At 37.0% G+C, this 24,111-nt stretch overlaps 1 protein-coding gene across 1 annotated transcript in view; it reads left to right on the top strand.

Annotated features, from left to right (window-relative positions):
- LOC129754411 (uncharacterized) overlaps positions 1 to 4,167 on the top strand; it is a 65,816-nt gene extending 61,649 nt beyond the window's left edge. Inside the window, exon 3 of the mRNA XM_055750473.1 lies at positions 2,100 to 4,167. Within this exon, the coding sequence (XP_055606448.1) occupies positions 2,344 to 3,984 (1,641 nt within the window). The 5' untranslated portion in view covers positions 2,100 to 2,343 and the 3' untranslated portion in view covers positions 3,985 to 4,167. The remainder of the gene's footprint in view (positions 1 to 2,099) is intronic.
- Positions 4,168 to 24,111: the final 19,944 nt, after the last annotated feature.

The following is a 24,111-nucleotide window of genomic DNA, read 5'->3' on the forward strand; positions in this document are numbered from 1 at the left end:
GAAAGAATGCCAGAATCCGAAGTTTTATGCATTTCAAGTCATTTGGCATCGAAATTAAAATTTTGTTTTTCCCAATTTCCTTTGGTCCCACCTTTGGTGATTTATGAAGGTAAAAAACCGAAACTTTGAGCGGTTAAACGATTGCTTTTTAATGTGTTTAAAAATATTGTTTAAAAAAAACATTTAAATTGTTTTAAAAAACCTTATATGAAAAGTCCGGATCGGCATTTTTGGTATCAGATAGATAGGATGGATAAGGCTGATGTCATGCTGAAACAACTAGCAACGCAACGCAACGCAACGTTCCAATAAGATTGCGTTGCATTGCATTGGTATGTCATGCTGGCTCGACCTGTCACTTTGAAATTCCCTACAAATCATCACTTCTCTACATCTGATAATGCTTTGAATCGTCTCCTTTCTTTCCGGAGCCATCAAAAACTCATCAAATCACGACCCGGATTGCAAGAATGCCGAAATTTGAACCGACAAAATTCCTTGTTTTTTTGCCGGAACTAAGAATTCATGAAAATTTTCTCGCCGATTAAGATAGTTTTTAGTTTATTATCACAAGTTCGGACAGATCTTCGTACTATTGTGCTTAAAACCCGGAATCACTGCTTCAAATCGAGAAAAAACAATGTTCCTATTGGATTTCCTACTAGTCGCGCTACTAAACACATTGGCATCAGATTGGTCGCGCTACACAAAGCGACCAGTATGACAGGTCTGCGCGATTTCCATGGAGATCAAATGAGAGCTGGTTAGTCGTGTGAACGTTGCGTTGTAGGTCGCGTTGCTAGTTGCTTCAGCATGACATCAGCTAACGCTAGTGATTTTATGCATGACTAGCTAACCCGGAAAATTTCGTTTTACCTTTTACTTAATATATCGTTGTTAAATGTTTAATTTTGTGACCTTTCACACTGTGATTCACGCGCTCGTGAATCAATTTTCATGAAAATCGTCATAAATAGTTCGAGTTGTGTTCCATTTCAAGTTGATCTCGATTGGGATCCCCCTTCCATCAAAAGTGAGAATCTCGAAACTATTATACAAACCATCTCTGGCTCGAAAAACCTTCGGATACAAAATTTCACTTCATTCCGACCGTCCGTTTATACGTGATGGTGTTACAAAGAAAACGCATCCATTTTTATATATAAGATTAACACCAATGACTTGATTACATTTGTTATTCACTTGAATTGATTGAATCAACAAATGTTTGAGAAGCTTTTATGTTAATTTGGCTCAGACATTTTTTTAAACATACGAGTAGGATTCATCATCCTTTATAATATCAGTAGTTTACAAGTAAAGAGATCCTCGAAAATATCTCTGTTTTACCAAGAAGGTACGTATTTTTTGAGCTAATCGAGACAGTGCTGAAGTGCTGTAAAATTGGAATTGTGTGATCATCTGAGGGGTTTTTGAAAATTCGAATCGTATTTCTGAATTTTTAAAAATTTGGGAGGAGCAAAGGTTATTGGGGGACTGATTAATTTAAAAAAATGTTTAATGTCAGATGTCGCATGGTAATCCAAACATTAGCAAATCCGTTCGACATGCCGATACCGGCACCGGCACTCGATGGTGATTCTATTGTATAAAGCTACGCAACTTTCTGGAGCCACTAATTGTTAAATATTTTAATTTAAATATTTCCAAATAATAAATAAAAAACTCTTATACATTAAGAGTGATTGAAGATGTTGGTTTACCGCAATTTTCAGCGAGTTGTTGAGATTATTTCATAGTGGCTCCAGAGAGTAGTGGGTGATCTTGGCAACAATCTTGTTCTGTTATATCTAAATATGTACCCAAATGCAAAGTAATGTCAACGGAAAAATGCCTGTTATATAATCCAGTCAATGGAATGAATTTCTAGCCGCAGTTACTATCTCAACAACTAACTATCATCCCCAGCTAAACGAACGACTTTAAGTAAAGGGTTTGACCTTCCATTCTTTCCCCATAGATATAATCCCACAGACAATAAAAACTGACTAAGGAAAATATTGCACATCCAATTCCCATTGCAAGCCGGTAATTACAATTGTATCTAATCAGTTTGTATTTGTTTTCTCTGTTTTCAGATTTATCCAACCACCATCCCCGTTGTCGTTGTCGTCGTCGTCGTCCATCGCGGGCGATGATAAGCGGGTGCCCGCGATAAACACAGCTTTCGGCAGCTATTTTTGGATTTGGGGGAACTAGAAATGGGTGACAATGGGATTTTCCGGTGAAAAGAAGATACCATCGATGATCAATGATCAGTAGATTAGCTGAGTCAGTGGGTTTGAATCAGAAATCGGAAAACCAAACTCAACGGGCTCAACGATGACCGAAGCTTCTGTAGGCTGTATTCGCTGTTCGGTGGCTCGGATAGTGGGGATGTTTGAGGCGCAATCTGCGATAAGAACATCGGCGGTCGGTGGTTCCAGTTCAGTAGGCGTTGACGTCAAAGGGACCACCAGTTCGATGATGGGCGAGGACGGAGGGCTGATGGTTTGTTTGTTGACAAGTGACAACAACGGTGGCGAACAACGAGATAAAGAGATGGCCGGCAGTGGCCAGGTGCGTCAGCGGAAGACGGCCGTTTTCGAGCCATTCTGGGAGGAAAAAACGGGCGAACGTAGAAGCTGTCGATCCGGATCGGGGTCACTGTCATCGGGGGTCGAAAGTGACGAAGAATTGATGCGATTTCCTTGTGTCGAGCGGCTGATCGAAATGTACGGCCGTATAATTCAGCAGAAGGAGGAAGAGATGCAACGGTTTATGAACTCGATTGGTGGTGGACGAGGTGATGAAGGGGTCGTGAAAGCTGAAGGGGTTGATAAAAGACGGCGATTAGATAAGACGGCCGCCGTCGCGCGTTCGGGTGATAAGACAGGTGTGAGAGCTGCCACTCGGGGACAGTCTAGGTTGGGTAACAGTACGACTTCAACCGGCCAGCAGGAGGCAGACAACAGCAACCGAACCAGGATCCGAATCCGTGATAGTCGAAGCCCAGTTTCGGATGACGGTTGGACCAGTGCTGCTCAACAAATTAGTCCACTGTACTCGAGCGACGAGGAAGAAAACGGCCAACGTCGTAGCCAAGAGATGAAGAACCGAGACAAAGTTACTCGCTCCTCAAGTTCCGATTCGGCCCTCGGGCTAGACGAAGAAATTGGAGCACAGGAACAGCAACAGATCATCAACAGTGTCGGTAAAACTCGCCGACTTACCCTAGGTGTCTCGGACATCCCCCTTCGATCGGCTCTACTTCCTGTTCCGGAGCCAGCCCTACTCCCAACCGCCGATATGGTCACCCTAACCACAGACTACTGTCCACAGGTCGTCCGCAGCAAAATGATCCTGGAGGCCAAACTCATCGAACTTCCGCTACACAACACTAGTCACCCCAACAACACCCAGGATTCCGGTTCAACGGAATGTCTCAGCAACACGATCTCGCGGCGAGAATCTGCCCAAAGCTACATAAGCGACTCCGGCGTCGATGGCGTCCGATACGTCCGGACCCCCTCCGTTGTCGTCTCCGACTACTCGGACGACACCATGTGCGGCATCACCCTGGAGGAAATCGAATACCTCAGGCGCCACCGACTCCGTAGAGCTTCCACCGACTGTGAATCGGACATCAGTGCCGCCTCATCCTGCAGCAACCTCAACTACTGTGGTTCCTCCATAAGTGCCCTGGAGGGATGCGACTATCAGCAGTGCGGTCTTCGCACCCCGGAACGTAAAGTGTCCGACTGTTCCACCTGTTCGACGCTCAGCTGCGAGGAAGAAACCCACGCCGAAACGACGGAAGTTTTGAGACAGAGGCTTCAGGATATCGGGCTGCGACCTCCGGTCGCTGAATCCGGTGATAAAACTCACTCGCCTGCAGTTGATCTTCAAGCGAAACGGCGCAGCAAGAAAAAGGTTTGTATTCATCATCACAGTCACAGTCATCACCAACATAAGCAACCATGAAAGGACAGTTAAAGGAAACGGCGCGGAGGGGAGAAGTTCAAATAATCACAACAACAACAACAACAACATAATTATATTGTAGTCTATAAATGAATAAATCGATAAGCTCGACACAGAAATGAGGTCAAGGTTAATGATGGTCTTCTGTTCGCTTTTTTCTATTCAGGTATACATATGTGACAAATGAGGATTGATTGACATAAAATAACATAAAATTGATACGTAATAAACATTTATGATTCCAGTGTCTAGAGCTTGTGTAAATCTTCGCACTGATAAAGTTTCAACATCAAAAAACGATGAAAAAGAAAGAACTGTTGCTAACAAACCTATCTTGATTATGACTTTGCTGTAATCGGTTCAAAATAACATTTAAGATCGGATTTTAAATTTTTCTGCCGATAAAACCAAATCATGTTCAATATTCCACCCCAATTAGGTATTCTATGATTTGGTCGTACATTACTTTTAAGAACAGATCAATCACCGTAATTTATGTTTGTAACTTGATTTATCAGATTCATCGGTGAAAAGAGATGTTTTTTTTAGTTCCCGCTATATTATTGCTCAGTACTGCTCCTCCGGGCACAGTTCCGGACGGTTTGACAGGTTCATGTCCTTTGGAACAAAATGGACAGAATTGGCCTCATTCATACCACTCCAGGATAATTTTAGAATAGTGGCATGATGCCAAATCTGGCCAAAATAGCGAAGCTTCGTCGTGCTGCTGTAAGAACGACAAAAGCCGCTGCTCGAGGCACTCAGATTTGTAGATCTCGCCATTTACTGTGCTCTTTGTCACGAAAGGCACACTCCTCATTCCGCAAGAGCAGATGGCCTGCCAAACGAGATATTTGGAGGCGAACTTCGTCATTTTCTTCTTCTTAAATTTGTCATCCACATCGAACTTGCTCTTGCCGATGAAAAACTCCAACCCCGGAATTTCCTTAAAATCGGCTTTCTCATACGTTTCGTCGTCCATCACACAGCAGCCATATTTTGTCAGCATCTTCTCATAGAGCTTCCGTGCCCGAATTTTAGCCGTCGATTGTTGACACTCATCGCGATTTGGGAAGTTCTGTACCTTCTAAGAGTGTAGTCCAGATCTCTTTTTTGCATTCTGGACGTAGCTCTGCGACATGCCAAACTTTTTAGCCAAATCACGGCTTGAGGCATTGGGATTTGTTTTAATCATCCGCTTTACCTTTCCCTCCGTCTTTTTGTTCTCCGGTCCCGGTTTTCTTCCAGCTCCTTGTCCAACGTCGAAAGCTCCTGGAACCGCTTCAACACTATGGAGACGATTGAATGGTGAATGTTCAATATTTTTCCCAACTGCCGTTGCGACAGATCAGAAAATTGCAGGTGATTGGAAAGAATTTGTTTTCTCGACGGTTCACCTCCATTTTCGTTAAATCGAAAAACACGACTTCGAGTTTGACAGCATGTAAACAATACACATCAATTAGAAAGTGTGCAAAATTTGGTTGATTTCTACCCAATGGTAAAAAAGTTATGCCCTTTTGAATATGTCGCAATAATTTCGTGTTCGCCATTTATTTTAAGAGTTACATTTCGTTACATTTTTCAAACAAAGTGCAATAACTAAAAAAGTATTTTTTTAATATAACAGGTTTGTTGTTTTGTTTTTTTTTTCTAGAATATTTGATCTATGTAAGACATTCCAGTTTCGAGATATAGCTGAGGAATCAAGTACCCTCATTCTCCTCTAATGTTGAACGTCAAATGTAATGTTTCATGAATGAAGGTCAAAGGGATGGACAAGGGGGGGATCACTTCAGTGACAGTGGTTCAGATTTACAGTCGTGTGCGAAAAAATAGCAGCGCCTCTAACCTACCTACCTACCTAAGGGTCCGGCGCCGATTGACCGACGCATGGGGCTGAGATAAAAGATCTCCACTGCTGGCGATCCGGAGCCAGCGTCTTCACTTGCTGCCAGCCAAGGTTCTCGTCAACTGTGCGGATTTCAGCGGCTAGACTTCGCCGCCACGAGCTTTTGGGCCTGCCTCTTCTTCGATGCTTATCTGGAAACAGCGCCTCTAAGGTGTACGTAAAATGCTCTTAACCTATTTAAATTTGATTCAGTCTCAATTTTTTTTTTGGGTGTGTACTAGACTGCCCCAAATTTGTATGGGAAATTTACGCTACAGGCTAAAATTGATCCTAGGCATAGTACTAGATCTCTTGCCATATTTGGGCCAGGGGGTTTTAACGAGCCTGAAGTTTGTATGGGATTTTGAGGAGCTTTTAAAGGGTGGTATTCATCACTGTTAATGAGTCGGGACATATTGACGCCTCATTAACATGATGAACAAGATGAATACCACCCTTGAAAAAGATAGGCCATTATTGAAGCCTAATAACTTCTATATCTAAACTTTAATCGAAATGCAGTGTTAGGAAGAAATATTCATCATTATTTGAGCGTATTCAAAAGAAATCGGCCGTTGAGAACCGATGTTATCGATGATAAACTGTTTTTTTCATGTTTTTCCCGAATAAAATGTCTCAAAATCTCGTACAACCTTCAGGCTTGTTGAGCAACCCCTTCCAGTGATCCGATTTGGCCCAAGTTTGGCATGAGATTTCGTACTAGGCCTAGGATTAATTTTAGACTGCAGAACATAACTTTTTCAAAAGTTGGGTCATTTGGAGCACTCTAGTAGTCATGCAATACCTCGCTAGGCACCCAGCAGAGTTGTAAATTGAATTTATTATTTTGCAATGCCAAAAGACATCTCCCGGTTTTAAAACTTATAACTTTTCGGCCTAATAAGATACGAAGTTTCGGTCTTCGACAAAGTTGTTCAACGGAAAATTTCCTTTAGAGAATTTTAAATTGGCATCATACCCATTAGCAAGCTCGCTGTTGGTTTTTCAGTGCAAAATATAAAATTTAATTAAAATCAAAAAGTTCAAATTTTCTCATGTAAACGTTACTTAAAAATTCTGCAAAAAATATGGATGAGTTTTGAACCAAAACGAAGCTTTTCAGACCCCAGGGTTTGGAAAATTCAAAAATGACCCCAAATCGACGCAGTCTAACGTATTATACCAGTGTATAAAGAAAATTTACTGTACTTTAGGTCAAATAACACTCCACTCAAATGTTTCCGATCAAATCCGTAGGCAGATGTGGATTTCTATGAAAATTTCACATAAAATAAGAACTGTTTCAGGTTCTCAAACGTGCGGCTTCGATTTTTTTGAGAATTTGGGTCCAAATAGGAAACATCGTGCAGTGTCTTCCAAATGCTTGGATGCATTTTTGGCATTTAATAATTTTTCCCTTATTTTGTATTGTGTAAACCAAACATTCTCCTGTTTATCAGCTGTCCAATCTGAACGAGTATGACCTTGTTTATCATCATCATCGTGATTATCTCCTCGCCAGAGATACCGTTGATAAGGTTTTCTGCTGTCGAGTGGTGGAGAAAGACGTCATTGGAAGTTTTCATTTTACAGCAATCGTAAACATTCTCCCCGGGTGATAAAGAGTTTGTTTTTAGAGTCGGATGTTATCACTATGTGCTTATCTTAAAATTAAAAATTTAGATTCCAAAATGCAGATTTAGAATTTCTAGTTTTGATTTTTTTTAGTTTAGATTTGAAGATTATCTTTTCAGAGTTGAAGACCTTGCTTAGTACAAAACCAGAGACAAATTTGATTAACTACAAGCCTTGCGATGGTTACAATCGTTTTACAACGTGTCACAAACCGCACGACTCTGGAGATAAGATCGTTGTCACATAATTTTTTTTCTGCTTCTTTCGCATCTGTCCAATACAAATTTCCTTCCACACCCGACTTGATACAATCAAACAGAAACTGTCTCGCGAGCTATCTCGATGAGCCAAGTGCTGTACTGACCGGCTTGTTTTATCTGCTGTATTTTGTGTTTTTTTTTCTCGTTTTGTTTGGAAAACCACTCACTTCAACTCGCGCTGCTCGCCGTTTGACGTCAATCGCGAATTCGGGAACTCGTGTGTTGAAGCTGATGAAGAACATTGCCCTAGTATTTCGGAAACGGCAGCAATGGGACACGTCCTAGGGATTGAAATTTTTCATTCGTTTGTCTAAACAGCACACACCGGTAGATATCGGGAATTGGAGCTTGGGAGATGGTCATTCACATAAGTTTTTTTTTTTACTTTTGTTGATTTGAATGGAACGAACGTAAATCACTAATCGCGGACGTCAGCCAAAATTAACTACCTGCGAGCTATTATTATTAGTATCAAGATAACGATGGACGCACATCGGTTGTCCCCTAGTCTTCGATACGTTTAGCGTCGAGTCATACAATCTAGGCGCAAAATTCGTGGAATTTTTCCATAGATTACTGGTTTGGGTATTTGAGTTGGAATTATTTAAAAAAAGAAAGCTGCAACAATATGATTGAAAAACATTTAATCTGTTTTTTTTATTTTTAGTTTTTTCGGGGATATACTAGACCGGTTTACTCAAGTTAGATAGAAAGCAACTCGTCCTTGAAGCACCAACCCTTTTTCCGTTGGTGAATTGATATCATCCATAAGTGGCCTATCTTATCGTAAAACCATCATGGAGAATTGTGTACGTTTATTTGACTTTAGTAAGAAGGCAAGTGCAAGTGCACGTCAATCCCCTAAACGGCAACGAATCACCATTCGCTATGATTCCGAAACGATTACATACCTTCTTAATTGCCCACTCGAAATGTCAGTAATATTCCATTCTTCGGCAAACATTTTGTCCTCCATGTGAGCAATTACGCATGACAACCCGATCGACCGACGTCAAATTGAGCTAGGCAATGGCAATAACATGTTGAAATTGTGCTGATTTTCTTGTTGTCAATTTTTCAGTATTTCTCTCGGAATTATTCATATTAGACTAATAATGGAAGCCACTTAAAAGAAAAGAAATGGCTACACGCAAAATAATTTAGAAATTATTTCCACGGGAATTTCCACGTGAATTTAGATTTTGTTGCATCATATTTTCCGTGATTCTTTTAGTAACCACAAGTGTTATAAGGACGCCCAGGAAATAACTACTTCACTTCCACATAACTGACTGATTTCACGAAAAGTCTAAGTGGATGGCTTGCAGTTTTTTTTGGGTAATAGCGAAAATCGATATACCTCACATATTTGGTCCCCAATATGTTGAAATTCTTAGATTTAATACTCAAATGTCGCCCAATTAATCACTTCTCACTTATAACTTATCGTACTTCCACAGCCAGAATTAAAGTTTTAATCCTCATGAATAACAAAACTTTTTGATATTCATCTTGTCTTAGTTCATGCTTTAAATTATTTTAACATAAAAACTTTAAAATAAGGTACACTGGGGTAAGTGTGGACGATGGCTTTTAAAACAATAGGGGAGAGTGGGGATACTTGATCCCCTTTTCTTATTTCCACCATATCTTTTTGGAAAAATTTAGCAACCCGCACTCTTTTACATTTTCTGACAGCGTGTAACTTCAAGTTTCTATGCTCCTAAAATTAGAACGATACTTGAACCCGTAGATGAACTAGAAGCATTTTTGTGGGAGTAAAAAAAAACTGCGATATTTTTGAAGTTAAGGGATGTAACCAGTGCGTTAGTTTACCGTTGAGTGTAGTGAGAATCTTAGTTTAAACTTCGGAACACACTATTATGATTCAAGGAGGTGCTTTGGGGAGGAACGGAGAATGACCACTCCACGATACTGAACGCGTAGAGGCAGCGTGATCAGGTCAACAGAGCGCTAGTCGACACCAGGTGGAGCTGAAGGACGCGTTATGGTAACGGTAACGCTAACGCATCAAAGCGTAACAGGACATGATGGGAGGAATTATAGGACGGACCCAAAATGTCTTTGACCGGAGTACGGGGTCAATAGCCTAGCTCAGAAACAGGCTCATTTGGATCCATAAGTTCGAGACGTCGACATCGCCAAACCACACAACCACATAAAGCCAGTAGGCAACCCAGCGAGTTATATGGGATACAATGACAACCAGGTAACCGCCATTTTTGAACCCCATACCCGGCGTCCGACTGATACATTTCCGTTTCCCATCATGTGCCTTAGGACCCCGTAGTTTTTGGCTGGATAATATTCCCAGCTTCACCGGTCGATCCACCGAAGGTTTACCCTTGGATCACCCTCCAGGAAACCAGGAACCAGCTCCACCCGACCTTGCGCACACCGTGAACCAGCCGATACCCAGCGTGCCTCTTCCGAATCCGACACCCAATACATCGTCGTTCGGCCTTCGCCACCCACCAAGAGATCCTTGGATCCCTGTCAGCAAGCCGCTAGGAGTATTGTGCCAACGCCAACCAGCAACACCGTCACGGCACCGCGACGCAACACGAGGTAGGACAAAAATTGTTTCCTTGGGAAAAATTGTCTGGGAAAGGTCAACAGCCATAGCCAACCCCATGTAACCAGTGTCACGTTTGTCAATACGGTTTCGGGAAAATAAAGTGGGAGTTTTCTTGACCAAACTAAAGCGTTTCCTTGAGTCCGCGATTCCCTTTTTACGAGTGCCGACCCTGAGGCTAGAGGGGGGTTCTTGCTCCACTGAGCAGTAGGCTAGCCCGTGGTTACAGGGAGACTTGACCCTTTATTCAGGAAGCCCTAATCCATGGAAAAATCAAACAAAACCCCAAGATAGAATGTTAATTGACTATTTATTTATTTGATGTCTTTGATGATTTTGGTCATGTTTGTTCTCATTTCACAATCTTGAATTGTCAGAAAAAAATTCTATAGCTTATTCTCAACCCTTATGACATTGCATACTTACGGGCGCAATTTCTTATGAACAAGAGAAAATCAATTATTTTAGCCCTTTTCTTCAGATAATTGATGGATGAATATTAGCTATTGGATAAATATTAGTAATCTCGTAATCAGTAATGACCACGACCCATTGAGAAGAAGAATATACCGGGATCTTTTGTACCCAAACATTAGGGATCAATTGTACCCATAATCAACATTTTTGAAAACTTTTTCTGAAAAAAGTTGGGAGTTTTCCATCGCATTGAAAATATTGCATTTTGAAGTTCATATTACACTCGAAAGATTGATGTATTGGAATAAATATTTTTGTTTTAATATTTCCATGTTAGAAACATTTTAAAATGATGAAAAAAGATCTTCAAGTCACATTTTGTAAAAATTTTCAAACAAAGTTTAATGACCCAAAAACATATTTTGTTAAAATTTTTTGAGCCTCAACCATTGCTGTTTTGTTCCATTTGGCACATTTTTCTAGAACATTTGATCTTTGTACGACATTCCAGTTTCGAGATATAGCTAAGGAATCAAGTATCCCCAGGGATCAAGTATCCTCATTCTCCCCTACTGTGCACTATTTTTTCAAACTTTTAATGCAGAATGTTCAATTTGTTTACTTGTAATCTATCCAATAACTGTGAAAAAAAAACGATTCCGACAGATACGGACGTTTGCAGCGACTTTTTGGGAATTTTCTATTTTCAACTACGATGTCGAGTTGATGTGCATCTTTTTCAATTGCAAATTTCAAGTAAACTAGCTGGGTTTTGACATAAAGCTCTACATTGAAACAATTCTTACATTCGAAACAACCAGTTTGGAAAAGAAGCGGTGGTTGAAAATGAAGAAAAAGAGTTTATTAACAAAAAAAAAAATAATAAAATTTTGTATTCAAACTCTACCTGAGGTAAGTGAGTAAGCTTTCTAAGAACTTAAGGTTCACACATTTTTTCAATTTTCTGTCCCTCATCCAATACAATTTAGCTTTATTTAGCATTCGGATCATAAAAAGTTGGGTAAAGTACTTGTTTGTTCTGGAATAAGTATTTAGCTTAGCTTAGCTTAGCTTAGCTTAGCTTGTTTGAATACTCACATCCACCTTGAATCATTGAATCCGAAATGTTTCATACAATTTTTGAACAATTGAAGTTTATATTTTCTTTTTTTTTCTAAACATTTCGAGTTCCATGATCGCTGGGGTGGCTCAGTAGAACTAGTTTCACATCGCCAATGATTGCTACTCCGTGATTGACCGAGGCCATCAATTTTCAGCAAAGGTAAAAAAATGCTGCTTGGGAATAGCAGCTCATTCTCTTTGCACAAAACTAATGCTCTCCCTTTGAACATCAATAACGGCGCCGGCCACGTCCCAGTAGTCAAAAGATAGTTTGAAAAGAGAGAAAGGGATGAAAGATCAATATTGTGCTTTAGCAAAAAAAAAATGTTTTTGGAAGTATGGATGAAAGGATATGATCAGGAGATACTTTTGACTAGTGTGATCATCTAGAACAAATTTTTCATGTTTTTTCGGTTTTAAATTTGTGGTGATTGCTTATACTATCAGCACACTGTAGGCTTAGTCATTAAGCATTGGAAGCCATTATACTAATATACACCTGCTTACTAAGTCATCCCTGCTAACTATATACGAACACTCGGTGCGTAAGCTGTCTTAATAGACTGAGTCGATTTGGAGTCATTTTTGAATTTCTCAAACCCTGGGGTCAAGAATGCTTTGTTTTGGTCCAAAACTCAATCGTGATTTTTTTCAGAATTTTAAAGTTACGTTTACATGAGTAAATTTGAACTTTTAGTTTTGTATGGGAAAATTGAATATTTTGTACTAAAACATCATCATCATTTTTGTTTCTTCTGTGTAACCTGTGTAATTGATGGTTTTTGTGCCAATTTATAAAATTCCTTAAGGAAATTTTCTGCTGAACAACTTTGTCGAAGACCGTAACTTCGTATCTGATTACAAAAAAAAAGTTATTAGCGGTTTAACAGGGGTATGTCTTTTCGCATTGATTAACAATAAATTCAATTAACATCACTGCTTGAGCGTCGCGAAGTATTGCATGAAAAGAAGTCACATAATACCTCGCTAGGTACCCTGCAGGGATGTCAATTGAATTTATTGTTTATCAGTGTGAAAAGACATATCCCTATTCAACAGCTAATAACTTTTTTGTTTGATAAGATATTAAGTTACGGTTTTCGATAACGTTGTTCAGCGGAAAATTTCCTTAAGAAATTTTATAAATTGGCACAAAAACCATCAGCTGGCTCGGTTCCACAGACGAAACAAAAATGATGTTGGTTTTTCAGTACAAAATATTCAATTTTCCCATACAAACCTAATAGTTAGAATTTACTCATGTAAACGTTACTTAAAAATTTTGCAAAAGATCATGGATGAGTTTTGGACCAAGACGAAGCTTTTTAGACCCCAGGGTTTGAGAAATTCAAAAATGACCCCAAATAGACTCACTCTACTGTCTTAAGCATTCTATCGTAGACCGCCAAACGTAGTGCATTGCACATGAGATCGCTCCCACAAAGTTCGAGAATCGTTATAATATACTTTGAATTGATGATGGTTTTTATTTTTTTCTGTCTAAACTTAGCCTCAACATAATAGTTTACGTAAGAAGAGTTAGTTAGCACGTTAGATTTCATATAATTTATTCGGTTTCTTTTTAATTATACGCTAATACTATAAACGAATCTCTATAATCGTTCCAAGTATAAGACTATTATGTCTGCACTATAAAATAAAAAAAAAACACAAAATATGCAAAGAATTAAGTTCGAACGGGTATCATGTAGGTCGTTTTATCAAAGTAGCAATTTTTAATATCCTTAAAAAAATTGTAAACGCGCACTCCTTCTTGAAGGTTATTAGAACTTATTATTTCTGTAATAAAATCTTACGACACTTAAATTTCTTTCTTCCATTGTTCTGTGTTCAATCTGTTCTCCTAACTTGAATCATGGTACCGTACTTTGATACTAAAAATATCAAACGAATGTTACTCAAATTTGGGTTACCGTTTCTGTCCATGTTTGCGCAATTTCACTCTTGGAGGTAACAATCTTTAATGTATTATGGTTCCTAATGATCATTAAAATAACAACATTATTAATTCAACAGTCGTATGATAAACGGGCTTGCTAACCTTTAATACAAATGGGATTATTCAATTTGTTTGCAGCACCCATCTTCTTAATTTTTGCATCATTTTGTTCAACTGGCTAACACTTTAAACAAGTGACGTTCTATCTTTAATCGCAAAACACTCATAGTTCAAAACAAACGAATGATTAAGACAGTGAATAAGATTCTTTTACATAGAATGCACTGTAATAGAAATGATCTGGGTATAACAAAATAAATAATTCGCTTCGAAATGTTGTTCACTAACCTTTCGAACTTCTGAGATATTCAGTATCAATTCCTTTGTCCCTTCAACACCGTCATTTGTCTTGTTCGATCGGTTCGGACCTTTGGACCCTTCCAGTTGCTGTTGTTTAGTTGGAGCACAAACAAAAACTCGCACAAACTTAAAAAAAAATTAAAAATTTTCGGAGCTCATGTTCCATTCCGGTCCATCCACGGGATTTTCCGATTATCTGCAATGCTCTTCACAATCCTGTTCTGCTTTGAGGTTAATAAGCTCGATTTCTTGTTTGTTCTGGAATAAGTAATTTTCGATTAAATCGGATCTCGGATAATCGGATCGGAATCGGATAATTTTTGGCATTTTCGGCGAGTTAGAAATTCAAAGTAGAATCATTTTTAGATAGAAATGAAAGTATTGATAGGTGGAAAGGTCAAAGCTAGAGCGCTTTGGGTAGAAGAAATTGAATAGTTGGTGAAAATTTGAGCAGGGCTTTTGTTTTGTGAACAGCTTTTGAACTTCTAGCGTGATTCTTTGCCCCTCGCCGTTTCAATGTTGATAGGAAGCGATGCAGAAACCCATCGCATTTCTACCCACATTGAAACACGTTTTCACAGCAGTTGTTCAGCGGGTTCCCTTTAGAGGATTTATAAATTGGCACAAAATCTATTAGTAGGCTTGGTTCCACAGAAGAAACCAAAATGATGTTGATTTTTCAGTACAAAATATTAAATTTTCCCATACAAACCTAAAAGTTCAAATTGACTCATGTAAACGTTACCTTAGAATTCTTCAAAAAATCATGGATAAGTTTTGAACCAAGACGAAGCTTTTTAGACCCCAGGGTTGGAGAAATTGAAAAATGACCCAAAATCGACTCAGTCTAGTGTTACATGTCTGCTGTCTTGAAGGGTTTCAATATCTATGAGGCGGCATTGATTTTCGTAGCTTGGCAAGCGAAAAGGGTCTTGCCAGTTCAGATGTCTAAAGGGCGTATCGCAAGAATCGCCACTGTCGATCGGCTCGACACCGTTCTGGTAGTAGGGACACCAGACAGCTGATGCGTATTCAAGAATTGAACGAACAAAGCTGCAGTATAGGCAATATACGTCTTCGAAGTCCTTCGCCACTCTAAATATTAAACCGGGACTTCTGAATGCTTTCTCAATCACGTAGTTGGTGTGTGCCTTGAATTCCAGGTGCTAATCTAGGATTACGCAAAGATCGTAAACGTGGTTTACATGTACATTAAGATCAACTCCAAGGAAGTACTCCGCAATTAAAGGTTGTCGCTTATGAGAAAAGCTGAAGACTGCACATTTGCTGCGGTTTAATGGCAGGCAGTTAATGTTGCACCAATCTATTTGTGCCTATACTATTCATTTTAAATCGTGCTTAGACATAATGGGACACCCTATAAATGAATGTATCGCATAATGCCGCAGAACACTGCAAGAAAAATTCGTGTAATTTAAGACCGAAAATGATGAACGAAACGGAACACCGATTTTTTTTTTGTAAAGGCGTGAGGCGTGTAAATTTAGATCGAAAACAATGCACGAAATCGGATGACGAAAGCCGTCGTGTACAAATACCTAGGAATGTAAATTTTCATTTTATGATCGTAAATATAAGAAATCTTTGCTATATATACGTGTTTTTTTCTGTTGTCTATGTCGTATTTACGCCGCTTTCATAATTTTTATTTCACATGTATTTCCTAAATTAACATAAAAAGATATCACCCATCATCACGGACAGCATCATCCTGGAATTTGTGTTGCTTCCGATGATTCCCAGCACGGTGATGTTGAACAGATTAGCGTCACCACCCAAGTAACAATTTTAGCCTTATTATGGTCAGCAAAATTTCGTTTGGACTATAGGATTAATCTTCATAAAAAGCTAAAGCGCATTCTATAACATCACCTGGACTCTAATAAAGCCAAAATCAGGCTATTTGGCCCTATCCTAGGAACGTCATCATGACCAATCATTGTTGGTCATCAATGTTGGTCACCAAAGCTTTTAAAAAGCTATTATTAAACATGCTAGCAATTTTTGTTTTTTTTTTCGATTCTGTCAGTTCTCGGAGTTTTTTTTTTATTTTTTCCAGCAACCATAATGGTTGATGAATGATGATTGCATTATTGAGATATGATCTGGTAAAATTTATAGCTAAAAAACCAATGTTTTAACCATATGATGAGCGTCTTTTCTACTGCCAGTCAAGATTTTAGGTAAAATGTATATGAAAAAGTATCTTAAAATAAATGCGCCTCGTCAAATCTGATGGTCAATCATGATGGAATTGATGGAAAAAAGGCCTAAAAAAATATTTTCCAATGCTTGCATTGTGAATCCATCAACATGGCGTCATTTTGTGCCCTTCGATTTTGCAACCAACATGGCGTGAGTCAATTCATAGTTTTATTATGGTTCAATGATGACCCCAAAAAAAGCTACGATTTGACATTTCTCTCGCAAGCCAACCAATTACACGCTAAGGACAAGTTCCTCATTTCTGAGTTGTTAATCATTTGTACAGTAAATGAGGACAGACTTTTTGAATGAAAAGGGATTGGTTGTGAATGACCCGTGGAATAAATTATGAGTTGAAGTCAAATTTCGTTGTCTGACGCCATCTTGAAATCCAAGATGGCGGCTTCCGCTGAACTTTAAAATGGTGTAAATGACTTGAAATCGCATGAAACCCCAACAAAATGGGTATCGGGTGAAAGGGCTAAACGAGTAGAAATCGAATTTTGCTATCAGACGCCATCTTGAAATCCAAGATGGCGGCATCCGCTCAACTTTTAATGCTTTAATGCTGACAAAAAGTCGCATTAAACCACCACTATACGGGTATTGAATGAAAAGGCCAAACTAGAAGATGTCGATTTTTTTTCTTTCCGATGCCATCTTGGAATCCAAGATGGCTGTTTCCACTGAACTTTAAAATGCTGTTTATCAATGAAAATCGCATGAAACTACCACAATATGGGTATTGGGTGAATAGACCAAACGAGTAGAAGTCGAAATTTACTATCAAACGCCATCTTGAAATCCAATATGGCGACTTCCCCTGAACTTAAAAATGATTTAAATCACTGAAAATCGCATGAAATCACCATATTATGAGTATTGAGTGAAACGACTCAACTAGAAGAAGTCGAATTTCGCTATCTGACGCCATCATCAATCCAAGATGGTGGCTTTTGCTATTCTTTTCAAAGCTGTAAATAACTGAAAATCTCATGATACATCCACAATACTGGGTATTGGGTGAAAGGGATATACAAATAAAAGTCGAAAATCGTTGTCCGACGCCATCATGAAAGCCAAGATGGCGGTTGGCGTTCAACTTTAAAATACTATAAATGACTGATAATCGCATAAAACCCTCACAATATGGATATTACTTCAAAGCGATCAACGAGTAGAAGTCGAATTTAACTATCTGACGCCATCTTAAATGCGAAGATTGCGGTTTCCGCTGAACTTTAAAATGCTGTAGATGACTTTAAATCTCCACAATATTGGTATTTGGTAAAGAGGTGGAACCAAGAGAAGACAAATTTCGCTACCAAACTTCATCTTGAAATACAATATGGCGGCTTCCGCTTAGCTGTTAAATACTGTTACTCGCTAAAAATCGCATGAAACGCCCACAATTTTTTTTGGGTTCAAGGGCGAAACCAGTAAATGTTGAATTCCTCTATTTTACTTTATCTTGAAATTCAAGATGGCGGCCTTCACTGAACTGTCAATGACTAAAAATCGCTCGAAAGCTTTACAATAATGGTATTGAGTGAAAGGGCTAAACAAGAAGAACCAGACCCTGTTTGTTTTTGGCAACACGCCCGAACTTTTTGTGTTGCCAAAATCGAACGATTTTTTTTATCAACTTTTCTATTCACTTAATACTACATTAAAACTACTATTTTCAGACAATTTAGATCATTTTAAATCATTTTTATTATTTTTTCATTATATTTCTAATGCAGTTGTAACTTTTCTTGTTTTGTTTATAGTTTTTGATTTTTTTTGTCATTTATGTCATTCTATTATTCCTATCATGCTATTATGTCTAAATTTTATTGGTCTTATTCTAGCGAAAACAATAAGGTTATGTTGTTTTTGTTAACCGTCTGATTTAGACACATGTGCCAAATTCGATGTTGCCAAAATCGAATGTTGCCAAAAACGAACGGGGTCTGTATTGTGGTGGTTTTTGTGGGATTTTCAGTCACTTACAGATTTTAAGAGAAACGCGAAAAGAGATATTTGACTTCTATCATTTAGCCTTAGCACCCAATACAATATATTTGGGAGTTGCATGCTATTTTCATTCATTTACAGTATTTTTAAGTTCAGCTGAAGCCACCATCCTGGATTTCAAGATAGCGTCAGAATGCAAAAATAAACTTTTTATAGCTTATCGCAATTTACAAATACCCACATTTTGGAGGTTTCATGCGATATTCAATGATTTTGAACATTTTTAAAGTTTATCGAAAGCTGCCATCTTGGATTTCAAGATGGCGTAAGATAGCAATATTCGACTTCTACTCGTTAATCCCTTTCACCCAATACCAATTTGGGTTTCATGTCATTTTAAGTCATTTACTACATTTTAAAGTTTAGCTGAAGCCGCCATTTTGGATTTCAAGATGGCGTCAGATAGCGAAATTCAACTTCTACCGGTTGATCTCTTTCAACTTATACCCCTATAATATGGGTTTAATGCAATTTTCAGTCATTAACAGTATTTTCAAGTTGAGTGATAGCCGCCATTTTGGATTTAAGATGGCGACGGGCAACGAAATTTGACTTCTACTCGTTTATTACTTTAACCTAATAACCATATTGGGAAGGTTTCACGATATTTTCAGTAATTTACAGCCTTGAAAATAAAAGCGGAAGCCGCCATCTTGAATTAATGATGGCGTCAAGCAAAAATTTTTTCCTACTATTTGGGCCCTTTCACTCAATACTCATATTGTTAAGATATTCATACCACTTTCGGTGATTTCAAGTTTTCAAGGATGTATTTTTTAAATTTTAACTCAAAACCAACACGCATAAATTACCAAAAATGTGTAAAAATGGGAGTTCCAATTCAAATATGTGTTATCTAATCTGAGCGTGTCCTGTTTTGACATCTTGATCGAGAACTGTCACTAAGTTTTATGGCGGTTTAATAATCATGCACTGAGTGCTATTATAGAACATGCAAAAGGAAGTTTGTAGCAAACTTCGAAGTTTGTGTTTTATTATAGTTTAAATAGAGCATTCATAACTCTTTCAAAATAACTAAAACAGTATGTTTAATAAAAGTTTTACTAGCGTTTTCAAAACCATCTGAAAACATATGGTCGAAAAAAAATATAAGCATTCTGCATGACCATAATAAAACCGTCATAAAACGAACTGCACAAAAAAAATGCCATAATTAAACCATAATAAAACTTCCTAATGCTAGTTGGCTTAATCTGTGTTACTTGGGGCAGGAACCTCGATTCTCAATAAATCATTATTTTTCGGTCAGCGTCACCTGTGTTTGGCTAAAATTTTTCCGGAAAATCACTGTTAGGAACATTTTTGTAGGTGATGGAAAGAATTAGAGAAACATGAGGAATCAAAGAATGAAAGAACATAAGCCGTAAATATCATGAATTTTTTTTGAAAGAGATACAAGGGCTCACCGGCAGGACTTGAACCTGCAATCTCCGCGGAGATTTTTTTTTCGTAATCATAATAAAAAGATGGACTCAAATGATGATTTGGGATTTATTTTCATATTTCCATTGAAACCTTCAACTGTCTGATGTGTTCAAATTTTTTAAAAACTATATTTTAGAAACATTTTTTTCCTACATAACATTGACAAGCCATTTAGTTTTTCTCTGATATCTGGGGGAATTTCTTATCAGCCAATTCGAAAAACCAGTTTAATTTTTTGCAATTTTAACTCTCTGCCGTACAAAAACTATGTCACTATTTTGCACAATAATTTCATCGCAAGGTGAGTGAGCTTTTCTTGTGAACTCATTTTTTTAAATGCCTTGGTAAGAAGCAGTGATGGCAAATTTCGCCCGTCACGCTTGACCCGACTAGTTTTGTTTCATCAAACGACTGGCACTGTTCTCAATTGACGGAGCTTCACCACTCGCATGACGGATAAAGCACGACAACAATCAACATTTCTCCATCATCGACTGGCGAAGCTCCTACACAAGGTCAAAATTTCTCCTGAGAGTGACTGGCAAATCTTTTCACACTTCGATCGGCTGCTGACGGCAGGTACAACTAATTGAACGACTTGCTGGTAGAGAGCAACAATAGCAATAAAAAACTGAAAACGAGCTTGCTGGCAGGAGCAACAATAATAATAAATGCTTTTCTTGTTCCTTTTCGGTCGTCTTCGGCTTGCTGGCAGGAGCAATAATAATAATAAATGCGTTTCTTTTTCGTCATCGGTCGCTTGAATGCGATTGCTTGACTAGGAAATTCTTTTAGCTTCAAATGACTGGGGAATGAATGACTGGCAAACGAAGTGACTGGTCGTTAAGGAACAGTCAATTGAGTTTGACGGACCAAGAGGCTTCACAGTCACAGCTTCACGCCTCATGACGATGACTTTTGCCAAGCATGGTAAGAAGTAACACGAAGCTACGCTCAAATTTCCAAACCAGAACGGAACGCTTTCTTTCCGAATGAGCCTCCAGAATTTATCATCACCCTCGGACATCACTGAGGTCTTATGTTCCACTTTTATTCCTGTAATGCTTAGTTAGACACAAATCGCTGTTCGGTTAAAAAACTGAATACATTAAAATTGTTCTTTACATCCGGTTGTTGTGAAAACATCGAGCCATCTTTCTTCAGCCATGTATTCAATTAAAATTTCTTATAAATGAGAAGAAAAAATGTTTAAGTACTAAGCATTTTGTGTGCAATGCAGAGTGCTTGGAAATTTAAGATTTGTCATTTTTAACCCACCCTGATTGAAAGCAACGTTTAGTACATAGTATGCTTATGCTTGGAAAAGCTTCAAACCCACATTCGTGTTCGCGATTCGAGCTTATTCCGAACGCGCGCGGGAAGCTTGGTTTTGCTGAATATCGTAGCTTTCAGGTCTTACTTTGAACTCTCCTCTTTCGAAAGCTTTTGGGTTAAGCCAATACTCTCAGCTGCTCTTCTCAGATTTTTCGAAACCCCTACCATATTGATGGATCCAGTCTAGTCTTTAGTAGTTTGACTTATTCTGATACTTATGTTATTTTAATTAATGGAAGCTAAATTGGGAAAATCTGACTTCGATAGCACAGATAATGTTATATTTACGCTAACTGCTATTGTATTTATAAGTTCGACAATTTGGATGATTTTCATTGTTATCTTTCAACTTTCAAGATTATTCTTCGATGAAGATAAAACAATTGCCAAAAGGTCATAACGCAGTAGATGAAATACACATACTTTGCAACACTCAATTTCACCAACGTGCGTTCTTTATGAACTTTAATAATCGGGCCACACCTCAACCCGGGTTGTCGAACAACAATCTCAGAGCATTTCCCTCAGCCAACCGCGCCGTAAAAGGAACCGCACAAATCCGTGAGCCGGGGAAATAAAACAAATAAACGATATCTGCTTCTCGGATCATCTCAAAAGAATTACTACTTCTGTCGGTACCTCAACTTACTTGTGGGCGATTGTTATTACCGGTCCTTAAGAACAGTGCTGCCAAATTCAAGATTTAAAAATTAATTTTTGTTAAAAAAGGAACATTTAGGAAAAAAAATTAAAATTAAAATTTTCAAATATTTTTATCAATTTTTCGAATTTGGCATCACTGCCGTCATCATTCAAGATGGGGGTGAAATATAGCTCTGGCTGGCTGCCGCTGCTGGTGCTAATCTGAAGAGTTGCGAAAAGTATCAATCTAAAGTGCCGAAATGGGCCACTTTACTAAAGTTTGGATTGCCATCACCCGAGACCTTGGAGGAACCTCCGTAAAGTGGCTGCAATAATGATTATATCAGGACCGGGCATTTGTCATACTTTAGATGAGAGGAATTTGCGGGAGATCCTTTTGAATTGATCCGAAAATTGAGATATTTGGATTTTGTTTTTGGGTTAACATACTTTAGTGAAATGTACTTTGAGACTAAAACAAGATTAACATTTTTTAATGAAGATTAAAAAAAAATAGGAAAAATCCCTTTTTTCAAAATCTAATAATCTTTTAAATTATTTCAGATTTTAGATTTCCGTTGAAGATTTCAGATTTCAGATTTCAGATTTCAGATTTCAGATTTCAGATTTCAGATTTCAGATATCAGATTTCAGATTTCAGATTTCAGATTTCAGATATCAGATTTTAGATTCCCGGTTTTAGTTTTCAGATTTCAGATTTCAGATTTTAACTTTACAGTTTAAAAATTCTTATAGAAAATCTAAATCAAAAATCGAAAATTGAAAATGTTTCTTCGTTAGAGTGAAACGAGTGTTAGTGTGAAAATCGAATATCGTTAAATGAAAATCGGTATTTATTGATTTATTCCCATTTCATAATGATCATTTCAAAATTTGCAATTATTAATTTTCAATTCTATATTTTATATTCTCAATTTTCAATTACCGATTTTCAATTCTACATTGTCAATTCTCATTTCTTATTTCTCAATTCTGAATTCCCAGTTATCAATTCTCAATCCACCGCTTTCAATTCTCAACTCTCAAAATCTGAGGATTGTTTTTTTTATTCTTTAATTGATCAATTTTTTTAAATTTTTTTATTTGAATTTTGAATTTCTGTATTTTGAATATACTATTTCATATTTTTTTTGTATTTTCTTTTTGTTTTTGAATTTTAAAATATTTTATTTTTTGATTTCATAATTTTCCCATTTTTTAATTTTTCAATTTTATGATATTTTGTTTGTTTTCAGTTTCTGATTTTTTAATCAAAAATTTTGATTTTTTTATTTGTTGATTATTAAATTTTATGATTTTTTTATTTTTTGCTTATTTTTTATTTATGATATTTGGATTTAATTTTTAACAACAATTCTCAATGCTCAATTCTAGGTTAAAGTAAAAAAAAAAGCGAAAAAAAACCAAACTATAAAAATTTCAAATCATCGAAAAAAAAAAATTAAAAAAAAACTCAATATAAAAAAAACCCAAAGTCATAAAACCAAAAATTTAAAAAAATATTTCTAAATTTAAAAAAAAAACCCTTAGTGAATCAAGAATAAAAATTGAAAATATCAAAAAATTAAAAAATTCTAAAATGATAAAATAAAAAAAAACAAAAAAAAATTCTAAAATTAAAGAATCTAAATATCATGAAATTATGAGATCCTTAAATCACAAAACTTCATACCAAATAATCACAAATAAAAAAATTCAAGAAATTGAAATATCGAAAAAAAACATCAAAAATCAAAAAAAAAATCATACCAAAAAATCACAAATCAAAAAATTCAAAATAAAAAAAAGCATAAAAATATAATTATATCAAAACACCTCAAAATTAAAAAACTAAAATAACTTAAAATCACAAAATCAAAATTTAAAAAAAAAATTAAAATCCAAAAATTTAATCAAAAAGTAATTAATCAAAGATCAAAATAAGATAAAAGAAATTTAAATATTAGAACATCAAAAAACAAAAAATCAAAAGACTTAGTTATCATAAACTCAAAGAGAATTTAAAATTTTTGATTGAAAAAACAGAACTTGAAATCAAAATATCAGAAAAATGATAAATAAAAATAATCAGGAAATTGTGAATTCGAAAAATCAAATATCAAAAAATTGAACATTCAAAAAATTATAAAATCAAAAAATTAAAATACAGAAATTGAAACTCAAAAAAATTTAAAAAAACAAATTGAACAATTGAAGA

Source organism: Uranotaenia lowii, chromosome 3 (assembly GCF_029784155.1).
Source record: "Uranotaenia lowii strain MFRU-FL chromosome 3, ASM2978415v1, whole genome shotgun sequence".
NCBI lineage: Eukaryota > Metazoa > Arthropoda > Insecta > Diptera > Culicidae > Uranotaenia > Uranotaenia lowii.